Source organism: Mesoplodon bidens (genome assembly GCF_964165515.1).
Source record: "Mesoplodon bidens genome assembly, chromosome: 14".
NCBI classification, from domain to species: Eukaryota; Metazoa; Chordata; class Mammalia; order Artiodactyla; family Ziphiidae; genus Mesoplodon; species Mesoplodon bidens.
Genome location: NC_138170.1, coordinates 34,626,065 through 34,650,652, shown reverse-complemented (window position 1 = coordinate 34,650,652; position 24,588 = coordinate 34,626,065). Strand labels below are relative to the sequence as shown.

Genomic DNA, 24,588 nt, shown 5'->3' with positions numbered 1-24,588 from the left:
TGGAAATGGCAAATCCTTTGCATAAAAGTGGTAGTCAGAATGAAGGGAGGGGCTGGTTGGCAAAACAGAGAGTATGTCTGTAGAAATTCCTCTTTCTTCAGTGCACACAGAAATAAACTTTGCTCTGCAAAACCAGATAAAAATATGTAAGCTCTTCACCTGATTTGTACCCCCCCTCCCTCAAAAAAACCCTACAAACTCCAGTCAACAGCTGGCTGGCTGGCTTCAAGCAATGAAATCCTCACTGTCTCAAAATGTGGACATCTCCTTAAAGTTCTTTACTAAGGCATATTGATTTGCATAAATATCTGTGCTGACATGTTTTAAGATGACTCCTTTTCTGCAAGAGATCTATAGTAAATTGTCTTCCTCCTTAATTCAGGTTGGCCACACATAAGAAGGCTTCTCTTTCACAAAAGTCTTAAAAGAACAATTCCTTTCAGAAGCAGAATGAAAAAAAATATGAAAATCTAATAAATGTGACAGTAAAACGACTCTGCAGAGGTTTCTCTCATATCTGCTGTGACCAGAGCAGATGTTAAAATAAATAAAATTTGAAATAAAAAGTAAATGAATCTAATGTGAACATTAAGGAACTTTTTTTTTTTTTTTTGGCCAAGACACGCGGCTTGTGGGATCTTAGTTCCCCGACCAAACCCAAGCCCTCAGCAGTGAAAGCTCGGAGGCCTAACCACTGGACCGTCAGGGAATTTTCTAAGGAACCATCTATTCAGGCTGGCTAAACCGCTGTCTGCACTATTTTCATACGATGGCTGGGGCCCAGGGGATGGAAAAGCTTAAAACCCAGTGGCTTGTGTGTTTCAGCTGACGTTACAAGGTAGAAACGCGACTGGAAGTGGTGGTAAGAGCTCTGTTTCTTCTCTAAGAGTTTTGGTCTTCAGCTCACATACCGCAGACAGCTGCCTGGCGACCCAGGGCCTATCCCGGCGGCCCCAAGCCACGCGCTAGGAGCGCGCCCAAGATCCCCTCACGCGAGGACCCTTCCTAGGAGAGGCAGGCGGGCGGGCGGGCTCTGCGGCGGAAAACGGGCCGCGCGGGGGCGACAGCACCAACCTTGTTGGCAACCCCTCCCCGCTCCCAACCCCCAGGACAAGGAACGTCACTGCGTTCCACATTGTCCCCGACCCTCTGACCCCGAGGGCCCAGACCCCGGCCGGCCCGAGCGGCCCCGGCAGGTGCCAACGAGCCCTGGCTGTCCCTCAGGCCCCGCCCCCCCGCGGTCGCCGGGAGCGGGCCTCGGTTAGCGGGGCCTCCTAGCCTGCGGGCGCCGGGACTAGCCGGCTACACCCGCACCCCAGCCGCCTCAGTAGGCGTCCCCGGCCGGGCCGCCCCTCCCCCCGCGCCGGTGGCCAGGAGCCGGGCGAGGGGCTCGCGGAGGAGACTCTCGGGCGCTGATTGGCCGGAGCCGAGGGGGCGGGGCGGTGGGTGTGAAGGGGGCCGGCCCAGGTCTCTCAGAGCTCCCCCTCTCCTCCGCAACTGCGAGCTCCCTCATTACATCATCTTCGGCCCGTGGCCGCCGTGCAGGACTGGGCGCGGCGCGATCCACTCACCCCGGGGCTCCAGCCCGCTCTCCCGCGTCTCTCCTGGCCCTCCCCGCACCTGCTCCAGGGCCAAGACCGGGAGAGCCCCGCGGGCTAGCTCCCAGAACCCGCTAGGCACAGCTAGCGGACCTCGGCAGCTCCGCCTGATCCATTCATTGAGAGCCGCGTATTTTTCCGGAGCCCCAGTCCCCCGCCTCCTCCAGCTCGGAGCCGCGGGTAGCGCCATGGAGAAGAGCAGCGAGACCAACGGCTACCTAGACAGCGCCCAGGCGGGGCCTGCAGCGGGGCCTGGCGCTCAGGGGAGCACGGCCGGACGCGCGCGGCGCTGCGCTGGCTTCCTACGGCGCCACGCGCTGGTGCTGCTCACAGTGTCCGGAGTGGTGGCGGGTGCCGGCCTGGGCGCGGCGCTGCGTGGGCTCAAGCTGAACCGCACACAGGTCGCCTACCTGGCCTTTCCTGGAGAGATGCTGCTCCGCATGCTCCGCATGATCATCCTGCCGCTGGTGGTCTGCAGCCTGGTATCGGGCGCCGCCTCCCTTGACGCCAGCTCTCTCGGGCGCCTGGGCGGCATCGCCATAGCCTACTTCGGCCTCACCACACTAGGCGCCTCGGCTCTCGCAGTCGCTTTGGCGTTCATCATCAAGCCTGGATCTGGCGCGCAGACCCTTCAGTCCAGCGACCTGGGTCTGGAGGAGACGGGGCCCCCACCGGTCCCCAAAGAGACAGTGGACTCATTCCTCGACCTGGCCAGGTAACGTCCTCCCTTCCCCGCCAGCCAACACCTCGCCGAGTGCTCAGTGGGAGACGCCAGCTCTCTAATGCACTCTAGTTCATACTCATACACCCTCATATACTCCTAAGAGTTCATTCTTAACTGGCTGCTGGTGGCTCTTAACATTTTTTAAATATCAAAATAACGTCTGGAGGCTTTGCATATTGACCACACCTTTGCAGACGTCAGCCGGGGCGCACCTGACATTCTCAAGGATCGGTACTGCATCTTTTAGCAAGAACCAGTCCTACCGTTAGGTGGGAGTGTGTTAGGGAAGAGGCAGCGGTCTCACCTGTACTTTACTCCTTATGCTCTCTGGCTGCCTTAACTAGGGAAAACGTTCCAACCACGCCCCAATGTCCTCACCCAATTTTCTCCCCAAACGGTGCCCAAAAGCTTCTGGGAGCATTGGTTAAATTTTGCCTGTTGGACCATTCTCGCCTGTAATCTATGGCCTCTGTTTCAGCCCTTTGGCTGGTAGGAAGCTGGCAATTTTTTGAAGAGTTGTCAGTGGACCCAAGGATAACAAGGCTGGAGTTAGTTGTGCAGGGCTCATTGCCCAGAAACATGCCTCTCCTGGGAACTTGGGACAGGTTGCTGTCAATCCCCATAGTCAGGAACATTGTAGAGTATTATGAGTTTCAAGGGGCTTTATTTGTGGGAAGATGTGAATTCTAGAGAGGAGAGAGAAAGAAGCATCTTCACTTAGCTTTGCCTGCTTTTTGTGACTCTTAGAAGTTGCATTTCATCCCTTGAGATGTAGTGTAGTTTTTGTGGATTGGCCAAAGCCTCAGCCTCTTTTGGTTTCTCCATTAGCCCAGAGTTCACAGATGGGAAAACTGCAGCCTAGAGGCATTTACTGACATGGCCAGGTTCAGCTGAGTGAGGACCTCAGCTGGCTCCCCCTCCAGATTTCCAATAATTCTGGATTCAGAGCCTTGGACATATGTTTTGTCTTGAGTCACCGAAGCAAAGCTCCTCATTGCTGAGGCTGTGAAAAACAGCAAACTCTGGGCAAAGTGACTTGACTCCCTGCTGTTTCTGTTTCTCCTTCTGGAAAATGTGATGACTGTCTGCCACTTAAGATTGAGAGTGTTCATTTAATTACAACAGGAATTCCCTGGCAGTCCAGTGGTTAGGGCTCTGCGCTTCCACTGCAGGGGACACGGGTTCAATTCCTGGCCAGGGAACTAAGATCCCACATGCTGTGTGGTGCAACCAAATAAATAAAACTACAACAACAACAACAAAAAAAAACCCAAAGGAATTTACATTGAAAAAATCAAAAAGCAAAACCTCTCTGATGAGGGGGACCAGAAAGTCCTTACAAAACTTCTTACCAAAAAGACAGGTGGAGGTGGCCTATTAGAACTTTGATGAGCTACAGCGTTTGTCTAGTGTCTAGCAGCTTGATATTTGGAGTCTTTAAAGTTCCTTAAGGTTTGAGGACTAACTTTTAAGTGGGTACTGAAAAAGTCTACTGAGGGTGAGAGTACCTTTGGCTTATTACCTTCAGCATATCAGTCAGGGAGGAAGGTTATGGGGTTAAGGGAGTCGTTTTTGCGGGGATTAGTGGCTCGGAGTGTGGATGCTCTGACCTGCTGGTGGTACCCCATAGAGACGCTAATAGCATTCTTTTATCTCCGAGAGAGGCAATGGCCAAGAAACGAGACGGGGGTGGGAGTGAAGGAGGGGTTACCTTATTCTACCAGCCCCAGAAGGGACTTATTTCCTGATCATGGTTTTCTAGTTTTAGATACAAACCCCTTCAGCTCCTGCTTCTGAAGTGAATGACCCATCCTTACGGCTTAGTGGTCAGTGTAAGTACAGACGTTCAGTGACTCGGGCCACAAATACAGGGAAGGACCAAGAGAACATTTGTCGTAGCTTGTTGGGGGTAGGTAGTGTTTCATAATGCTTCCAAGGGCCAAACTTCTTTAATCCAGCAGGTCATGGATAGAGGTAGGGAAGGTGGTATGGGGAAACTGAGACAGAGATTAAGTGATTTGCTCAAGGACACAGAGTGGTTTGTCGAAAGAGAGATTAGAAGAACTATGGGTCTCATGCCCCATGGTTCAGGGCTCTATTTCTCCCACTCTTCCCTTCCCCAAGTCAACATGCCATAGAAATGAGGCCATGCTGGTGGCCTAGTCCCATCTCCGAAATGTTTGCTCTGATGCGCATGTAAGTGTACCAGGTAAGGGTATAGTCGGCTCGGGGCAGACGCTCACTTCTTGTAAGCAAAGGAGTTGAGCCTCTTCAGGGAAGGAAAGTGACTGTGCAGGTTGGATTTGACTCTCATTGAGCAGCTTTTGAGGAGAAATGGAGTCCTGAGCCACGTGGAAATGCTTCCTGGGTCTGGGGACTCTCTGGGTAAACATTTTAAAATTGCTTCCATCAAAGAAACCAATTTTATGGTTTCATAAAATTTTATGGATGCCAATTTGCAATTTTATGGATGCCAATTTTATGTGACTCCAGGCATGTTCCCTGGCAAAGGCAGGGCGCAGTCCTTTCTGCCTGTGGGCAAGTGAGTGAATATGAGATTCTGTGGGCAAACACCTCGATGATCCCGCAGGCCTGCCCCTGGTAACTGCCTAGAACTTAAACGCCTGGAAGGAGTGGGGTAAGTCTCAGGTGACTGATTGCAGCTGCCGCCAAGGCTTTGCTCAAGTCCACGACCTTTCCAGATCGTGGAGTGCCCCCAAACTCCCACTGCCTCTCTCTGCCATGATTTCTAATTTAGTTTTTCAAGATGGAACTACAAGTCAGAGAGAAATGAAGCTAACAGACACTGATTATGCCTTTTAGGAAATTCAGAATGCCGTTGCCAAGTGGTTTGATTTCCCAACACAATGTATTAGAAATAGCATAGCAGACTGGGGCATGGGGGTGAGGCTAGAGCAGGCCCTTTGCGAGCTGAGAAAGGACAGTGGACAGCAACTGGCAGGTGGGAAAGTCATGGTCTCCTCTTGAGCAGCCCAAGCGCCATGCTTTGGAACCTGGAAGAGTACGGGACTCAGTACTGGGTGTGACCCAAAGTGACTTCTAAGCAGGTCTTCAGGAACCCAGTCATTGTGGAACTTCTTGGTCCCTAACAACGCTTACTGACTGTGGGTCCTAGGACATGTCCATACCTTTCTGTGCCTTGGCTTCCTCATCTTTATAATGGGGATGATGAGAGTGCCTGCCTCCCAGGATCGTGGTGAGGGTTAAATGAGTTATGTCTGTAAAGCTCTAAGAATAGGGCTGACCCAGTAGATGCTTGCTCATGTTATAAATGGGGCAAGATTACAGAACAGTTGTGTTTTTTTGGTTCACATGAGTTAATGGGGATGGCTCTCTCTTCATAGTCTGAAATAAATGAGAGTGAGTGGGAAGAAAAAGATGTTTGAGACCTCAAGATGACTTGAAGCTAATGTAGCCTTTAGGTATATTGGGAATCACATGGAGCCTGGAGAAAAAGGTGAACAGTGACTATGTTTTGAACTAATATAATCAACACTGTAGGAAATTTGGAAAATGGAGAAAATCAAAACTAAACACAGAAGAGCCTTCCATGCTGAAATGGGGCAGAAATCCCCACATATTCTTCCTGACATCTCAGTTTCTTTTTCCCCTGCATGACACGTGTCTGGTCTCCAAAGTTGACCTCAGTTTTCTTCACCTGTCAATGGAAAGGATTCAGGCAACTGACCTCAGACATTCCTCTGAGTGATAATATTTGTGGTTTTCAAATGGAAAACCAGAGGCTTATCTGCCAATGAGGCAGGTAGCTCCTGGGCCCGGGACACTGTCTGCACTGGCAGCCAGAAGAATGGTCCTGGGCCACTGTCTTGCAGAAGGGGCTACCATGTGCCTGGTAAAGACAACTGAGATTTTGCATGTCGCCCAGTCTTCTAGACTTTATTGCTTTTCTTGTGCTCATTTTCTCAACAGTGGACAGTGCTTGGAGCCTTTCCCTTCACACAGGGTGGTGCTAAGGGACTTACCTTCCTTCCCGAGAACTGGGTGAATATGATGCCTCTCAGGCTGCAAAGAACACATTTCTTCAGTAGGTGCGAAGAAACCTGTAGGCAAGATGAAGACTCTTAGCGAATCTAACATGGATCCAAATTAATGGAGGTTTCTCAGCCTAACTAGTCACTAAAAATGGCAGCTTAGAATATTAAAAAAAAAAATTCTTTAGCTCGACACCATGCCTGAATAGTTTAGAAAAGAACATAAACCCAGAGAGGTAGTGTGGATAGTGATGAAGAACAGACACTGAAGTCAGCTACCTGGTTTTGAATCCAGCTCTACCACTTACTACTTGTATGGACAAGTCATTTAGCCTCTCTGTACCTCAGTTGCCTTATCTGTAAAATGAGGTTAATAATAGTGTAGCTACTACCTAGACTTGTTAGGAGGATTAAATGAGTTAATATTTGAGTGTGTTGCTAATATTCTAGTGTGTCCCAGCCTCTCAGGGACAGCTGAGGGCTACTTGATAGAGAATGAGTGCTGCTCTTAGCTTTATTTCCTTAAACGTCCCCCACCCCTGGGTCCCAGCCTTAGCCTTTCAGGCTGGAATCTAAAACTGGATGTGGGCCTCAGAAAGAGGATAGGTTACTCCCCTACCCCCTACTGTCTCCATAGTGTGAGACCGTCACCCCCAGCCCTTCCTCTGCTCCCAGCCTTGTAGGGGGTAGCAAGATCTGAAGGGGCACATTCCTGTTAACTGAACCTGTAACAATAAGCACTAGGGATAATAAATATTTATCAGGTGTACATAGAGTGTCGTATCCTGTTCCGAAGAGTCTTTGAAATTTTCATAAATTCGGTAAAGAATTTTTGAACTTAAATGAAAGGAAATACTTTTGGAACAGAAAAAATATACCAAGCCAAAGTAAATTGTTTTACAGTCTTCTCATATGGAACAGGGAAATGCATACCACCCTTGACAATAGGATCAGAAGAACAAACACACCAGATGTATGAAGAAGGAACATTTCTGAAGTTTTTCATGGTGTGAGCTGCACCAGTCTGCACAGTACCACTAACAGAAGTTCTGCTTTCATAACTTCAGCCTGAGCTCATACCAGTTTTTCTGCTTCTTTAAGTACTGTGTCCAAAGGTTCCTAAAGCACCGGAAAGGCTCGTCCATTCATTCTCTCCCAATTTGGTCTGACTTGGGTCTCTGGATTTAGTAGTACAGTCTTGGCATTTTTTGCAAATGTTTTTGACTTAGACCCACTATGAGAAATACATTTTAAATAATGGCATATCCACATACAGGCACCTTCACTCCCACATATACAATCTGAAACACAAGTCCTACAAAACAACATTTTAAGTGTGATACATGCTGATCTTTTCTACTCTGTCTAATGTATTACATCTTTTATAAAATGCTGGTTAGAGCCAGGAAATTGATTCCATGGCCAACTAATGTTTGAAAAACTTTGGTCTAATGTATATCTGGTATTATGTAATTCAAGGAAATTTCTCAGGGTCAAATAACAGAAAAATCACATATTTGAGGATTTAAATAAAATAAAGAACCTCAATGGTTAGAAGCACCCTAATACCCAGTGAAATTGAGTGCTGTGCAGAGGTAAGCTTGAGAAAACCATTTGATCCTTCTGATTTCCAGACCGTGGATCTCACAATTCCAGATCTCTACTATCTAATATGATAAACACTAGCCACAAGTGGCTATTTAAATTTAACTAGTTTAAATGTAAATAAAATAAAAAATTCAAGGACTTCCCCGGTGGCGCAGTGGATGAGAATCCGCCTGCCAGTGCAGGGGACATGGGTTGGATCCCTGGTCTGGGAAAATCCCACATGCCGCGGAGCAACTAAGCCCATGTGCCACAACTACTGAGCCTGCGCTCTAGAGCCCGAGAGCCACAACTGCTGAGCCCGTGTGCCACAACCACTGAAGCCCACACGCCTAGAGCCCGTGCTCCACAACAAGAGAAGCCACTGCAATGAGAAGCCCGCACACCACAACAAAGACCCAACACAGCACACCCCCCACAAAAAATTCAGACCCTCAGTAGCACTAGCCATATTTCAAGTGCTCAATAGCCACACAACTACCATATTGGACAGCATAAATATAGAAAGTTCTGTTGGAGAGTGCTGGTCTGTATGGAACATGAATGGTAGATATAGCAAATTGATGTCTCTGGGCACTAAATGAGGGGTTGAATTTGATCATTTCCAAGATCCCTTCCAGCTCAAATGTCCCTCATTTTGAAAGCCGAGATGGTTACTCTGTCAATGTGAGGAGCTGGGAAAAGTGCCTGGAGACAGAGCTCTGGGGGAGCAAAACTGCTTGCATGACGAGCAGCTCATCCCTGAATACAGGAGAGCTCAGGAGTAAGAAAAAGCCCGAGTTCACAGTAGCATCTTGTTTAAAAGTCAAAGGAAAGAGAGATAAGAAGAGTGCAGAGAGAAGAACAAAGTCAGAGGACTGACACACCTGACTGTAAGACTTGCTACAAAGCTACAGTAATCAAGACAGTGTGGTGTTGGCAAAAGAATAGACAAATACGTCAATGAAACAGAAGAGAGCCCAGAAATAGACCCACGTAAATATGGTCAACTGATCTTTGACAAAAGAACAAAGGTGATACAGTGGCACAAGAATAATCTTTTCAACAAATGGCGTTGGAACAGCTGGACATCCACACGTAAAAAAAACGAATCTAGACACAGCCCTTGCACCATTCACAGAAATTAACTCAAAATGGATCACAGATCAGGGCTTCCGTGGGGGCTCAGTGGTTGAGAATCTGCCTGCCAATGCAGGGGACACGGGTTCGATCCCTGGTCTGGGAAGATTCCACATGCCGCGGAGCAACTAAGCCTGTGCACCACAACTACTGAGCCTGCGCGCCTAGAGCCCATGCTCAGCAACAAGAGAAGCCACTGCAATGAGAAGCCTGCGCACCGCAACTCAGAAAGCCCACTCGCCGCAACTTGAGAAAACCCCCGCACAGCAACGAAGACCCAATGCAGCCAAAAATAATAAATTAAAAAAAAAAACTTCTTAAAAAAGAAAAAAAAGTGGATCACAGATCTAAATGTAAAACACAAAACCGTAAAACTCCTGAAAGATAACATAAAATGACCTCTGGTATGGCAATGACTTTTTAAATACAACACCAAAGGCACAAACCATGAAGAGTAGAGAAAAATGTTTTGCCTTACTCCTGCAGCCTCACATGCTCCTGCCCCTGCTCCTGGCCTGTGGCAACCAGGGGAACTGAAGGAAAGGAGTGTGATTCCGTGGGTTCAACTCACTGCCTGCAGGCGATTCCTTCCAAAGGATCAATATTTGAGAGCTGAGTTATGTAATCTAAAAAGAGTTCAGTCATCCCATTGAATGTACGTAATTTTTTGGTTGTCAAATCTCCTTTGCAGTTAGCACTGTATCTTTTGTCCTAACTTTTTAAGCAATTTTGAGATATGATTTACCTACAAAAGATGCATCCATTTCAGGGGTACAGTTCAATGAGTTCTGACAAATAGATAAACCATTTAATCACTACCACAATCCAGACACTGAACATTTTTGTCTCCCATGACCCTTCTCAGCAATTCCCACTCTTCATCCCTGGCCCCAGGCGGTTTTGGATAGAAAGTTTTGCTTTCTATCACTATGGATTAGTTTTGCTTTTTCTAGAGTTTCACGGTGATGGAATCGCTCAGCATGTACTTTCCTTTGTCTGGCTGCTTTTGCTCAGCACGATGTTGTTGAGATTATCCACGTTGTGTATATTAGAGGTTGATTCCTTTTTATTGCCAGGTAGGATTCCATTGTATGGATTTATCGTAGTGGTATTTGTCCATTCATCAGTTGATGGACAACTCAGTTTTGAGCTATTATGAATAATGCTGTTATTCATACAGGTCCTTTTTGCAGACATATATTTTCATTTCTCTTGGGTAAATGTCTAGGAGTAGAATTTCTGGTTCATATGGTAAGTGTAATGGTTAACTTTATAACAAACTGCCAGAACACATCATGTTCTTAGGAACTTGATTTTTTGTCAGGAGTCACTGTTTTGACTCTAGTATTGAATATACCCCTCTGTTCCCATTGGATTTTATAGACTAGATATTGTAGACTGTCTGAAAACAGGTTGACCAAACAGTGGCTGTTTGGTCTAGAAGTTCTGGGTTAGGGTCCATTCTGGGTGAGACAGTGTTGGGTTATTGCTTATGCTAAAGACACCAGGCAGGTCAACAGCTCATTCCTGAAGGATGTGAAGTATTTGCAGGGGAAATCATCCCCCATGGAGAAGACAGAGGGCTTCTAACCCAGCTCTTTCCTTAACTTCCCTGTCTTCTTAGGGGGAGAAGCAGGTGGCCAGCTCAGTCTGAGAACTACTGTGGTGGATGCAGAATGGGCGAAACCTTGGCTCAGAGCCTGTTTCTGCTTCTAACTAGTGTAGCAAATGGAAATGAGATACCAAACGTACTCCTACAAGACTGAGAAGGGTGCTTTGTAATGGAAATAAGAGGCAAATGTAAGTTGCTAGTCATCTACACACTAAAGAATAGTCAATACAAATGCCTAGTCTGTTTCTGCCTTTCTTTTAAAGTAAATATGCTTGTAATAGGAATCAAACTTAAGATCACCATTTTGCAATGGTTAATTCAACAGAAGATCACATTTTGTCTGTTTAAATACAGGCGTGTACTTGCGGGTGTTCTCTAAGTATGTTAAAAGCAATTCAGATTTCATAGACAAGCAAGATGGGAAAGGCTGTGTTGCAGTCTCGAGATGCTGGCTGTCTATGGAAGCCTCCTGAGTGTTCTAATGAAGTCATTTTTGTGTCTCGTTAACCCTTTTGGTGAGTGTATTCATTATCTATTGTTGTATAACAAATTACCACCAATTTAGCAGCTTAAAATCACACATATTTATTATCTCATAGTATCTGTGGTATCAGGAATCCTGGCACGGCTTAGCTGGGTCTTCTGCTTCAGAGTCTATTATAAGGCTGCAATCAAAGTGTTGGCCGCAGCTAGGGTCTCATCTGAAGGCTTGACTGGGGAAGGAGTCACTTCTGAGGACTCGTGGTTGTTGGCAGAATTCAGTTCCTTGAGGTTCGGACTGGGAACCTCAGTTCCTAGCTGGCTGTTGGCCAGAGGCCACCCTCCATGTCTTGTCATACGGGTCTTTCCAATATGGCAGCTTGTTTCATCAAATATGCAAGCCCAGAAAGCAATAAAGAGTGTCTTCTAGCAAGATGGAAGCCACAAGTTTATGTAACCAAATCACAAAAGTGACATCCCATCACCTTTGCTGTATTCTGTTGGCTAGAAGCAAGTCATACCCATTCCCCACCCGCCATGACACACACACTGAAGGGGAGGGTATTACACAAAGGTGTGACTACCAGGAGGCCTCTTAGACTCTGCTTGCCAAGCTGGGCTACAGTCAGACCTGCCTACCTCTGAAACCGAATGCATGTAAATAGTTGCCTAGAGATTCTAGTGCCATGAACAACTCAACCACAGAAGTAAGAATGAGTGGATAAGGTTGGCACAAATTGTAAAGGATGGTCTTTTACTCTTCTAGACTTACTCTTACAGGAAGTGGGTAGAACAAACGGATTATCAGTGGGATTTTCTTGTATATCATGTCCAGCATCTGTACAATATATGATCCAAAGGAGGCCCTCAATAAAAACTGTGTGCATGAATAGATTTTGGTTTCAAAATCTAGTTTAACTGGATCAGTTCTACTGCTCTCCTTTTATAACAAATATTTATACTATCCTTCATCCTGAAATGAAATCCGTAAATAGAATTTACCTACACACACATAATTTCAAACATCAATATGACTTGACTGTAATATAAAAAACCTACCAGCTTGGTGGTTACCAGAGGTGGGGGTGGAGAGTGGGAGAAATAGGTAGGAGGGGATATTATATATTTTTAAAAATAGAAATAAAAATGTAAGTATGCTATAAAGTTTTAAAAAAGAAAAAATACTAAAGGAGAGTAATTTATAATAAAAATAATGTCAGGATGCGAATGCTCTAAACCAAAATGGTTAGGTGCTTGCTTCTGAGTTTAGAGTCACCATTAATGGGACAGCTTTACATTCAGACTGATATTTAGCAGAACAAATGGCTGGGACCTGGCACTTCCCCCTGAACACACCCCCCCAGTTCCAGGAATGCCCCCCCAGTTATTACAACAACAAAACACTCCTTTGGATTTCACTAGTGGGCAGTGCCACTCCCCGTTGAAAATCACTGCACTAGGGCTTAGCCTCTAGGGGAAAGGAAAGTGATGCAATTATTCCAGTTTCCTTGGACACAGCTTACCTAAATATCCAGGGGCACCATGAGGGAGATGAGGATAAAGATCAGTGCCCTCAAAGTATCTATTGGGGCCCTGCAGCCGAAGCACAGTGGGTGCTTGGATCAAGCAGAAGATGGCAGTAAATACTGGACGTGGGGAAAGAGGGAACCCTGTGTGTCAGGCTGTCAGGAATGGGCATCTTAAAGTGGACACTTTGAATACCGAATTTTAAGAATACTGACAAAATGCTTTCTTTTCCAACAGAAACCTGTTTCCCTCAAATCTTGTGGTTGCAGCTTTCCGTACGGTAAGCTTGATGCTTTGCTAAAAATATGAAACTTTGGGGAGGGGTGGGTTATGTATAAATTACTGCTATAGAGTTAGGTAAGGTGGAACAGGGAGGGTTGTGTTGTTAACAACACTTAGTATCATTGGCCTAAAATTTATAGATATACCCCTGGAGTGAAAACAAACAAAACAACAAGAAACCAAAAATTTTTCCAAAATATCCCACTAGTTCCAGTATCTTTTCATATCACCTAATACCCTCAAATCACATTTTTGGGAGCTCTTAAATATTTTAGATTTTTTTTTTTTTTTTTGGCTGTACTGTGTGGCTTGTGGGACATTAGTTCCTTGACCAGGGATTGAACTTGTGCCCCCTGCAGTGGAAGCACCAAATCCTAACCACTGGACTACCAAGGAATTCCCTAGAATTTTTTAAAAATACATTTTAATCTTTTTTTCTGATTATAGGGATAACGTATGCTCCTTGCAAAAAATAAAAATAAAGTGCAAAAAAGTAGAAGAAAATAAAAATCGCCCATAATCACTACCTAGAGCTACCCATTAACATTTTGGTATACATTCTTCCAGTATGTTTTTTCTATACATGTGCACATTCACATGATTTTAAAATAAGTATACTACATAACATTGTTAGTATGTACACGTGCTACACATATTGTTCTGTAACCTGCTCTTATTGTTAACATTTTCTCATGTCGGTAAATATCCTTCTGCATAAGTTATTGGCTGTATTCCACTGTATGAGAGTATCATAATTTTACTCAACCAGTCCCTTGTTGATGGTTGTTTCCAGTTTTTCCCTAATTTTAGCAATTCTTCAAGTAACTCCCCTGCAGCCATGCTTTATATAGAGAAAGAATATAAAGGTCTAGATTAGATGGACTAAACTGATTGCCTTATTCAAGCCAAGACTTTTCTGTTTCTACGTACAGCCTTTCTTTAAAACAAACAAACAAACAAACAGAAAAACCCTGCATATAAACATAGCTGTGGCTTGTATGTATAATATGAGCCAGGAGAAAAATACAAGGTTTGCGGGGCTTTCAGTGCCTGGCACAGAAGGTGTGGGGTGGGTTTTGTTTGCCCTGCCATCCTTAATCATGGGACAGCTGAACATCTCTGCCCGTCTGAAAGCTTGATAAGTCAAAGCTGAGAGAGACCAGAGCTCTTTAAAGGCCAGTTCAAAGCAAGCCTCTGGGTCTGAATCCTCTAAGGGGCTCCTCTTAACAGTTCAGAAGCCAGGTGTCCTTAGAAGGGTCAGGAAGGGTGTCTTATAACAGAGTCCCCTCAACGATAATGCATACTGCCCCAGGGAGACAACGGTGTGTGTCGGGCAGAAGTGTGTGAAGTCAACTGCATGACCAGAGTTGGAGGGACGTTTCACCTCTGATGAGTGGTCTCCCAAGACTTAGCGCGAAAATGCTGTCTTGCCTTCCAGCCTTTGCTTTGGGGAGTGGAGGCTGAAGGCAGATTAGAAACAGATGCTGAAAAGCAGTCAGGCTCAATTAAGTTCTGGAACATAGTGGAACATAAATAAATGAATGAAAATAAAATAACACATCGAAAAGTGTACTTCGGCATTGTGGAATGAATTCCAAGTTTCCCCAAATAATATGAACTCTAAGCTGTTTGAGGTATCAAACCATCAGCTTGAAAGTGTGCAGACCTTCTCCAAACCAGCGACCAGGGGACATAGGAAATTCTCCCCATTTCCGTGGCTTCCTAAATAACCAGAAGTCTGGAGTGCATGCTGCCTTGGTCTTAAGTAACTTTTGCACAGTCCTCAGAGGCCCTTGTCAGGCCAGCCAAGTGAGGAATGCCCAGAAGACCTGGAATGAAGAAGGACAGAGTAGCAAGCAGTCCTCTCGGTTCCTCCAGGTGGTCTTCAGCTGTGAACTGACGGGAGTTTTTCTTTCTCTCGTTCACAGTATGCAACCGACTATAGAGAGGTGGCCCACAACACAAGCACTGGAAACATAACCCGTGAAAAGGTAAAACTTTTTGTGAGATCACTTGTGGCAAATACTTATAGCACAAATAATGCTTCATAACTGAAGGAGCATACGCGATGCCTGCTTTTCTCAGCCGGACTGAAGACTTTGGGGTTTGAATGGGCTGTTTGAAACACACGGGTGAGGTTTGCTCCTTTGGCCATTTACCTTGTTTAGTGGATCCATTTCATTGAATTGGAGCTACTTCCCCCTTTCTTAGAAAAAATAATTTTATAACACCCCTTCTGCTATTCTGAAATATAATTAATAGGTGATTTAACCTATGCCTGCACATAGAATTTGTCTTGGGGCGTTAACTCACTATAACCACCATTCATTCACAAGTTTTTTTTTTATATAAATTTATTTATTTATTTTTGGCTGTGTTGGGTCTTCGTTTCTGTGCGAGGGCTTTCTCTAGTTGTGGCAAGCGGGGGCCACTCTTCATTGTGGTGTGTGGGCCTCTCACTGTCGCGGCCTCTCTTGTTAAGGAGCACAGGCTCCAGACGCGCAGGCTCAGTAGTTGTGGCTCACAGGCCTAGTTGCTCCGCGGCATGTGGGATCTTCCCAGATCAGGGCTCGAACCCATGTCCCCTGCATTGGCAGGCAGATTCTCGACCACTGCGCCACCAGGGAAGCCCCCATTCACAAGTATTTTTGAGTACCTGTTGTTTACCAGACACTGAGCTAAGTCCCAGCCTTCACGCTATACAGCTGGAAGGGACAAGGGACCTCAAGAATTATTCAGTCCAGCCATGGAGCTGCCATGGGGAGAAGGAGGGACTTTGCCCTTCCCCACCCCCTAGTATACCTCCTTAGGGCTTGAGTGGCTCTGAGTCCTACCAGCCTTTCTTTGATTGAAGGAAAAGTTCTACTTTTTTAAAAAAGTCGAAAGCTATTAGTTTAGTCCATTTCACTTCATCTTGCAGATGAAGCACCTGAAGCTCAGAGAAGTTATTTAGTATCAGAGCTGGGACTAGGGTTCAGACTAGAACGGTGGTAAAAATGCTCTTTCGGTTTTTACCACGCTGACATGTTTCCTGTTCAGAATTTCATAATGTGTTGTGATGGAATAAAATGTTCCTCAAACATATGCTTAGAGTAGTGAGATTCAGCACTGCTGGAAAAACAGAATACATTATACCTGTACATTTTAAGTCAGTGATTTAGGAAAGAACATCTTGAAAATATCCATGTTGATTCTGAACATCTTTTTTGAAATTCGTCAGTGAGGAGACTATGGTAAGAGCCTAGCAACAAAGAATTTGTTGACATGTAGGAGGCAAAGTTACAATCACTGACTCTTGATCTGAAGGACCTTTTCACCAATCAGCTCTTCTTTTAAAAGCAACCCTTTGAAGTGATTGTCCAACCTCTAGTTGAATATATCCAGTGATGATGAGCTCGCTACTTTCTGCTTCAACCTAGGCCCATTTTGAACAGCTTTCAGAGTTAACTACTAGGTGAAGATTTTGTGTTTTGACTTCCATATCCTCAGACTCCATCTCTCCTTGAGTTTCCTGCCCTTTGATTTGTGAAATCACTGAGGGTTAAAGAAAATATGAGCCTTTCCTCCTTCCGGGCACAGTGTTTCAGTCTGGCAGAGACAACGAGCAAATGCATTCTTTAATTCTCACTCATCTGTTGTAAACTTAGACCCTTTGTCCCCTCTGATCCTACAGATCCCCATTGGCACTGAAATTGAAGGTATGAACATTTTAGGATTGGTCCTTTTTGCCCTGGTGTTAGGAGTGGCTCTGAAGAAACTCGGCTCTGAAGGAGAAGAGCTCATTCGTTTTTTCAATGCCCTCAATGAGGCGACGATGGTGCTGGTGTCATGGATCATGTGGTGAGTGTCACCCTGCCACCTGCTGTCTCTCTCATTTCTCCTGCCATCCAGAAAAGAACCTGACTTAGCTGTTCTAGGTCACCCCTATGGGACCACCTGGACCAGTGCTCTGTATGTGGTTGACGTACCACAGGCCAGTCTTGGTACAAGGGGTGAAGGACCTCAGAGAAACAGGCATGTGTCATGGTTACCAATCACTTCCTCGTCACCCACAGTGACCCCTGGGTTGTATCATTGGGGATTTATCTATGAGCCCCACCACCATCCCATATCACATGGGATGCCCATATCATCTTGTGGGGCAATGAATTCCATAAATTTGCTATCTGCTGTATAAAATAAGGCTCATTTCACTTTAAAGGATAGACTTCAAGCTTCAGAAGGGCCCCTTCCTATAGTATTTTACAACATGGAGGGTAAATCCATCTTCACTCCGTACATATATGTAAACTTGGAATGGTCTTTCCTTTATGTGAATGTTTCTTTATGTAATATCAATGAAAGGGTAATTGTTTAATAAAAACCATCAGATTGATTTCTGGCTAACAAGGAAAAAGTTGACAAGATCTCTTAAAGCCACTTCTCAGAAATCATACCGATTTCAGTGCCAATGCCTCAGAAGCTTTATCCTGCTGTTTCACTCAAGCCAGACTTTGTGGGTTTTAGCTTCTACCCATTCGTTGCTGAGAAACTAGTTTATCCTTTTGTGCACAAAGCATCTTCCTTATTGTCAACCCTTAAATAATATCCCAGAACGTCTCTCTCTTAGATGGCATTGGGATGGCAGCTGCACTGATTTTAGGAGAGAAGCCTGGAATTTGGTAAGAAAGTTTGAGATTCGGTGGGAAGCCAAGTTCGGAGCCTCCCCTGGTGGTGTTTATCTTGCTTAACCAAATTTTCTTGCTCACCCCAAAATTCCAGAGTCTGACTCTGTATTGTAAACATGACACTTCATATGACTGCTGTTGTTCAGGGGAGAAAAGTATTTTCAGAAAGGAAAAAATGTTTTCATCACGTCGAGTTCTTTTCCTGGCTTATTTTTTTAGTCTAAAATCCTCCCAAAGGTTGGATGAAAGGAAACTGCGGAAGAAAGTGATGTTCGTATGTTAAGACATTTGTTTTCAATCTGGAAAGCAATTTACAGTCATTCCTTCAATGTGATGTATTAGTTACAGAAGCAGATATTTGGAAGGGCAGACCCAGCTGACTGTCTTAACCGCAGTGAGAGATCTGTTGCCCAAAAAGTGCCTATGCATGCATAGGAATCAGGAGTGGTTATCAGAGGATGGGGCTGGCTTGAGGATGGTCCCTAAAGATGTTGGCCTAATCTATAATGTTTTAACTTTTTGAAAGGAGAATGTTTTCATGTATTACTATGGGATTTTAAAATAATACTGCTTAGAATATCTCTGGGAAGAAAATTCAAGAAACCAGTGACATTGGCTTTCTCCTTGGAAGGAAGATGAGTGCTTGGGTACAGAGGTGGGGGGCAGACTTCACCCTTTTGTACCCTTTAAAATTTGAACCATGGGACATTATTATATATATAATTAAAATTTACAAATAAAGTCGATAGTTATAAAATTCTTCCTCAATTTATATTAAATTCAAAACAGCAGACTTTTGTTCTTTGTAGCGCCCATAGTTCATTTCTTCCCTTCCTTCTTCCCATCCTGCCATTAAAAAAATCTTCACGCTCCAGGAGTGTTCCCAGAGGGTCATTGTTAATGACTTTTTCCCACAGAATCATGTTTTCCAAACCACAAAGAATTTAAAACTTCACAAAAGACCCAGCTTTGGCTCAATTCTGTATCACAGCAATTCTGCAAAATAGGTGTCTTTTGTGTTTCTAAGTTCTCAGAACAATCCTGAGCAAAGCTGAAAGTCAAGCTCACAGCCCCAGAGGCTTTGCTCTTGAAGAGTTCCTTGCTTTCCACTTGGGAGCCCATATGGTTGGTTGCATCCAGCTGTTAAGAACATACAATATCCAAGGGGAAAGAAGTCTGTGTCCTAGTCCTGACTCCATCACCCACAATGAGCAATCATGTTAGTTTTACTCAGTTTCGTGGCCTGTAAAATGGGCACGGTATACCCCATCCTTTTCTGTTCCTTAGGGTCATCCTAGGGAGAGGTGAAGACCACCTAGTTGAGAGTCCCTGCGTTTTGTGACAGGAAAGGCCTACATCTCTCAGCCCCAGCATCACCACCCTTACTGACCAGTGCCCTTTCCTCATGTCCTAGGTATGTACCTGTGGGCATCATGTTCCTGGTTGGAAGCAAGATTGTGGAAATGAAGGACATCATCGTGCTGGTGACCAGCCTGGGGAAATATATCTTCACATCTATATTGGGCCATTTTATTCACGGAGGAATTGTTCTGCCACTTATTTATTTTGTCTTCACGAGAAAAAACCCATTCAGGTTCCTCCTGGGCCTCCTCACACCATTTGCAACAGCATTTGCCACCTGCTCCAGGTAAGTGGATTTCAGGTGCCCTCGGCTGCTCTGAGCTGTATTAATATGGAACCAGATGAGCCTGTGGTGGATGCACAACCATCATCTTGACATATTTTAATTTCTTGAAGACTCTAAATTGGTGTCATCTGATTTTTTTTGTACTACCAGCCCCACAGCTCTTTGGAAGTGGATTTTTAGGATTGCCAGAATGAGGGATTGCCTCATTCCCTTCTCCTTCTTGCTGCTTAGAGGTCAACTGGACCATTACTTAGTCCAACTGTGGGTCTTCACCCTAATTAGACCTCTGCCTAAGTGTAAGAAGGCGGCTACTTAAAACGCATTGCATGGGATTAAAGATGCAGACCTACTAGAGAATGGACTTGAGGACACGGAGAGGGGGAAGGGTAAGCTGTGACAAAGTGAGAGAGTGGCATGGACATATATACACTACCAAACGTAAAATAGATAGCTAGTGGGAAGCAGCCGCATAGCACAGGGAGATCAGCTCAGTGCTTTGTGACCACCTAGAGGGGTGGGAGATGGAGGGTGGGAGGGAGGGAGAAGCAAGAGGGAAGAGATATGGGGATATATGTATATGTATAGCTGATTCACTTTGTTATAAAGCAGAAACTAACACACCATTGTAAAGCAATTATACTCCAATAAAGATGTTAAAAACAAAAACTCACTGCAGGGAAGTTTCTAGAATGATACCTGCCCAATTCTTTCTCCCTTTGGATGGGTGAATTATTTCCTAAATAAGACCAAGGCATCCTGGTGAGGGAGGGATGCATGCTCAGCTCTCTAGGAGTCCACAGTATTGTGGGATTATCTCATTTAGCACAAAAGATGGACCTTGTCATTATTTGAAGTCCTTCACACAAAAATTGGGCTTTCCAAATACATTAAAGGAAACTTTCAAAGGATGGCAGCACATCGTTTCACTCACACATTTAGTTTTTGCCTTCCTACTGCATGTTTCCTCCCATCCTGACTGGCTATGTATATGACAAGGTAGTGGGGGGAAAGAATGAAGCAGGTAAGTGTCTCCAGCTTAGGCAGAAACAAGCCTACTCTCAGCTGTGCCAGCCACACCCTGCAGAATCTGCCGAGCCCACTGGAGAGAGCGGGTCTTATTCTTTGTAATCTAGAAAAACAGTTACTCTTTCTAAACTCTCAGAGCCATCTCGGCTTCTTGGTCTAAAAGAAAAAAAAATCATAGTTTGCCTTTTACTTTTTGGGAGGAAAAACATTCAAGAGAGGAGACGCACACTTTGTACCATGAGACAATGTGTGGTTCTTGAGAGATTTGGAACAGGGGTATCCAGGTTAAAAAAAAACAAACAGGTAAATCTAAGGAGTCCAATTGTGAATACCTTGGGAGTTAACAAAACCCCACATGTGACAGAAACTTTGCAACAATTCTGATATTTCTCTTATTTCAAGGGAAGAGTGCCATAAACTAGGATGGTGCCAATTGCTCTGTTCCCAGGTCCGAGCTGAGTACTATGTTAGCCTGGCGAGGAAGGACTATTCTCATGGTTGGTTGTTTGCATTTCCAGCTCTGCAACCCTTCCCTCTATGATGAAGTGCATTGAAGAAAACAATGGTGTAGACAAGAGGATCAGCAGGTTCATCCTCCCCATCGGGGCCACTGTGAACATGGACGGCGCAGCCATCTTCCAGTGTGTGGCCGCAGTGTTCATTGCCCAGCTCAACAACGTGGAGCTGAAAGCAGGGCAGATTTTCACCATTCTGTAAGTTCTGTGGTCTTTCCTTCATCATTAGGCCTGGTTCAAACCTTGAGGTCTTTTTCTTGTGATTTCCTTAGAAAAACTTTGTGAATACCAATCTCACCATGATTCGGGTGTCTCATTTGTAAACTGAGAACAGCGTGAATTCATTACTTGAAGAGAGTGAAACCTCTCTCAAGGGCACAGCTGACAGACTCTAGGGTTGTGTGGTCTTCACTTTCCAAGCCATGGCTGCCATGTTCTGCATGTCTCTGTGCCCCCTCACACTCTGGGCTAATGGCTGATCCTGCTGTCCCATCCCCTAGAGTGACAGCCACAGCATCCAGTGTTGGAGCAGCAGGCGTGCCAGCTGGAGGGGTCCTCACCATCGCCATTATCCTGGAGGCCATTGGGCTGCCCACTCAGGACCTCTCTCTGATCCTGGCTGTGGACTGGATTGTGTAAGTAGCAAGTCCTAAGGGCACCGAATAAAAGAAAGTCTGTAATGAGCTCCCTAGAAGCTTGGCGCTCCGCTGGCCTGGGGCATGCAGAGAAACTTAAAACATGTCATTACTGAGAACTTGCTCAGAACATTCAGAAAAGCCAGGGGCCCAAGGGTCTATGGAGATTGTTGGCTGCATAGGGGTCATAGCCATTGGAGCAGCAAGCCTTCAGGAATGATCGTCCTTGGCCTGGAACGTCCAAGGAGTGATTTCTGCAAGGGGAGAAAAGATGAGCCCAGCTAATGCGAATGCCATGGCTTGGGCTCAGGAGCAGAGTTAGGAAGGAGCTGTGATCCAGATGACCATTACCAGGGCTCCCATAAAGACACAGAACAGTTTCTGAGTGTTGCTTCCTTGAGTCCCATGATACCTTTCTCAGATACAAACAATACCTGTTTTATAGGGAAGGTCCGCTGAGGTACTGATGTTGGACAGTAGAGCCTGTGAATAAGAAAATGAACACTGGAGCCCGGGTACCTGGGTTCAAATCCCAGCTTTGCCATTTACTAGTTGTATGATATGAACCATCTGTGCTTTGGTCTGCCCATCCGTCAAATGGGGATAAGAACAGAACCTACACCAGAGTTATGGTGGAGACTAAATGCGTTAACACATGCACAGCACATAGAAGAGTTCTAGGCACATGGGAGAGCGTTTAATCAACACTGGGGAAGAAAGACACTCCTGGCCAGGCTAGTCAGAGCTGGGCATGGGATACCCTAAACACTGGAGCCTGGCCCTGGGCTCGTGGCTCTACCCATGGTGGTTGGGAATGGTGGTTTCCAATCTTGTGTTTAAGCCCTGGAGACTTGAAGGGGCTTCTCAGAATCCCTACAGCTCCTCGGGGGTGAGACTGTGACATGTGCCTTGGAGACCCACCGTGTCCAGAGAGCACTTGGGAGGGAACTCAGTCCCTGCGATGGTGTGTCGCGGGGAGCTGGAGGGGACCAGAGCTGCGTGTCTGGGGCCCTGCCTCCTTCCTCACCCCACTGTTTCCTCTACGTGGGAAGTACAGTCACGAAGGGGCGCTTAGCCAGGACGAGGGACGCAGGGCGCCAAGCGGGCTGCCCAGGCGAGACCTGCAGTCACAGGAGCCCTGTACCACCGCGACCTCTGATTCCACAGCCCTCAGCTTCTCCAGTGCTGTGGGCAAGGTCACATTTTCCCCCTTTCTTCAGAATGGGCACAATACTTCCTCTGAGCCCCAGGGATGGGGGATGGTTATGGGGGTCTGGGAAGACAAGCTTCTGGAAAGGACAGCGCTGTTCTCTGTGAGATGGTGTTTGCCACCAGCCAGGGAAAGCATGTGGAGGTTACAATTCCGTAGAGATGCAGTGTCAAAGTGAGACCAAGAAGGCAGGTTCCCACAGCGCAACCGTGAGTGGGAGAGAAGCTGGACCCAGGACGGAATCTATGCGATCATCCCAGCTGTCTGTAACTTTTATACGATGGTGTCTCACACATGAAATGCATACATGGAAAGATTTCTGGAAGGAAACAGATCCAGAGTTCAATACTGGTTCACTCAGGGTTGTGGAGTATGGGGCGGGGGGGGGGGGCGCAGAGTGAATTTTGTTTTCTCCTTTGTACTTTTCTTTTTCCCAAGTTTTCTTGAGGATCTGTTACTTTCATAAAAAGTATTTGGAGGGGCTTCCCTGGTGGCGCAGTGGTTGAGAGTCCGCCTGCCGAGGCAGGGGACGCGGGTTCGTGCCCCGGTCCGGGAGGATCCCACATGCCGTGGAGCGGCTGGGCCCGTGATCCATGGCCGCTGAGCCTGCGCGTCCGGAGCCTGTGCTCCGCAACGGGAGAGGCCACAACAGTGAGAGGCCCGCGTACCGCAAAAAAAAAAACAAAACAGTATTTGGAGAAAATCACTTTAGCATCAAGTGAGGCCCTGTGCCCTTACTAGCTTTCTCTCCCTCAGTGTCACAGCTTCCTGGTGGCTCAGCCCAAGGCGACATCCGCCCCCTGGTAGCTCCAGGCAGCATTGGCTGTAATGCCTGCCTGTTCTCTTCCCCCCAGGGACCGCACCACCACCGTGGTGAACGTGGAGGGTGATGCCCTGGGTGCAGGCATCCTCCACCACCTGAATCAGAAGGCGATGAAGAGAGGCGAGCAGGAGCTGAGCGAGGTCAAAGTGGAGGCCATCCCCAACTGCAAGTCGGAGGAGGAGACGTCACCCTTGGTGACACACCCAAACCCCACCGGCCTTGCGGCCAGCACCCCCGAGTCCAAGGAGTCAGTTCTGTGATGGGGCTGGGCTTCCAGCTTGCCTGCCGGGGATGCCCGCCCCATCGGTCCAGTCGGCAGACCCGGGCACCACCTTCACTGACTTTTAGCCTCCCGTGCAATGCTTTGGCCCAGTCACCGGTTTGAGGATTACTTCTCAGCACAGGCATTGGGCTTCCCAGCGGGAACTGGTTCCCAAGGACCAGGACACTCTACCATTTGGCTTACCATGTCTAGGTGCAACTGTGTACACCCCAGCTCTGTTTGGAAACACACCCTCGAGCTGCCAGGCGCGGGGAGTAACAGGCTCATAGGAGCTGGTGGTTAAAGCTTGGAAAATGCACGTGTTACTTCATTGCACCCAGGAAAGCTCAGCATTGGGTGCTTTCCGGGCAGACCTGGATGGGTGGCAGTCATCTGTTGCATTGCCTCGTGAGCCACAGTAATTGGAAAAATTCCCAAATTCATAGCCGTGGCTGGAATTCGCTGAGCTGGGCCTCAGGTGTTGAGAGTCTACAAATCGGCGTGACTGGCTTCTGGGTCACTAGGCTGGAGGCACTGCAGGTCGTCGAGTTAGAAATACTCCATGGTGTTAGCACTGCTAGGGTCTCTGGTCAGTGGCACTAAACAATTACATTCTGAAGTCAAAGAAAGGAGGGGGAGTACAGGCTGCAGGGGAAATGGAAGCAGCCTGATCAGGCCAGGACACACACACACACACACACACACGCACGCACGCACGCACGCACGCACGCACGCACGCATGCACGCACACGCGCGCGCGCGCGCGTCCCCATTCCGGCCCCAGCCCTGGCCTGGGCTTATGTCAACACTGTGGTTCTACACCCATCCACTCTGATTTGGCA

General features: G+C 46.5%; 1 protein-coding gene across 1 annotated transcript; it reads left to right on the top strand.

Moving 5' to 3' along the window:
- Positions 1–1,503: 1,503 nt before the first annotated feature.
- SLC1A4 (solute carrier family 1 member 4) lies at positions 1,504–24,461 on the top strand. Its single transcript, XM_081254034.1, has 8 exons — positions 1,504–2,313; positions 12,916–12,958; positions 14,889–14,951; positions 16,634–16,800; positions 19,042–19,275; positions 20,820–21,014; positions 21,317–21,451; positions 23,516–24,461. Exons 1-8 carry the CDS (start codon positions 1,787–1,789, stop codon positions 23,742–23,744), a joined length of 1,593 nt encoding a protein of 530 aa, XP_081110160.1. The 5' UTR covers positions 1,504–1,786; the 3' UTR covers positions 23,745–24,461.
- Positions 24,462–24,588: the final 127 nt, after the last annotated feature.

Coding starts and splice junctions, on each gene's coding strand:
- SLC1A4 (XM_081254034.1), top strand. CDS start 1,787: ATGGAGAAGAGCAGCGAGACCAACGGCTACCTAGACAGCGCCCAGGCG. Junction 2,314..12,915: donor TCATTCCTCGACCTGGCCAG/GTAACGTCCTCC, acceptor CTTTTCCAACAG/AAACCTGTTTCCCTCAAATC. Junction 21,015..21,316: donor GGGCAGATTTTCACCATTCT/GTAAGTTCTGTG, acceptor CCCATCCCCTAG/AGTGACAGCCACAGCATCCA.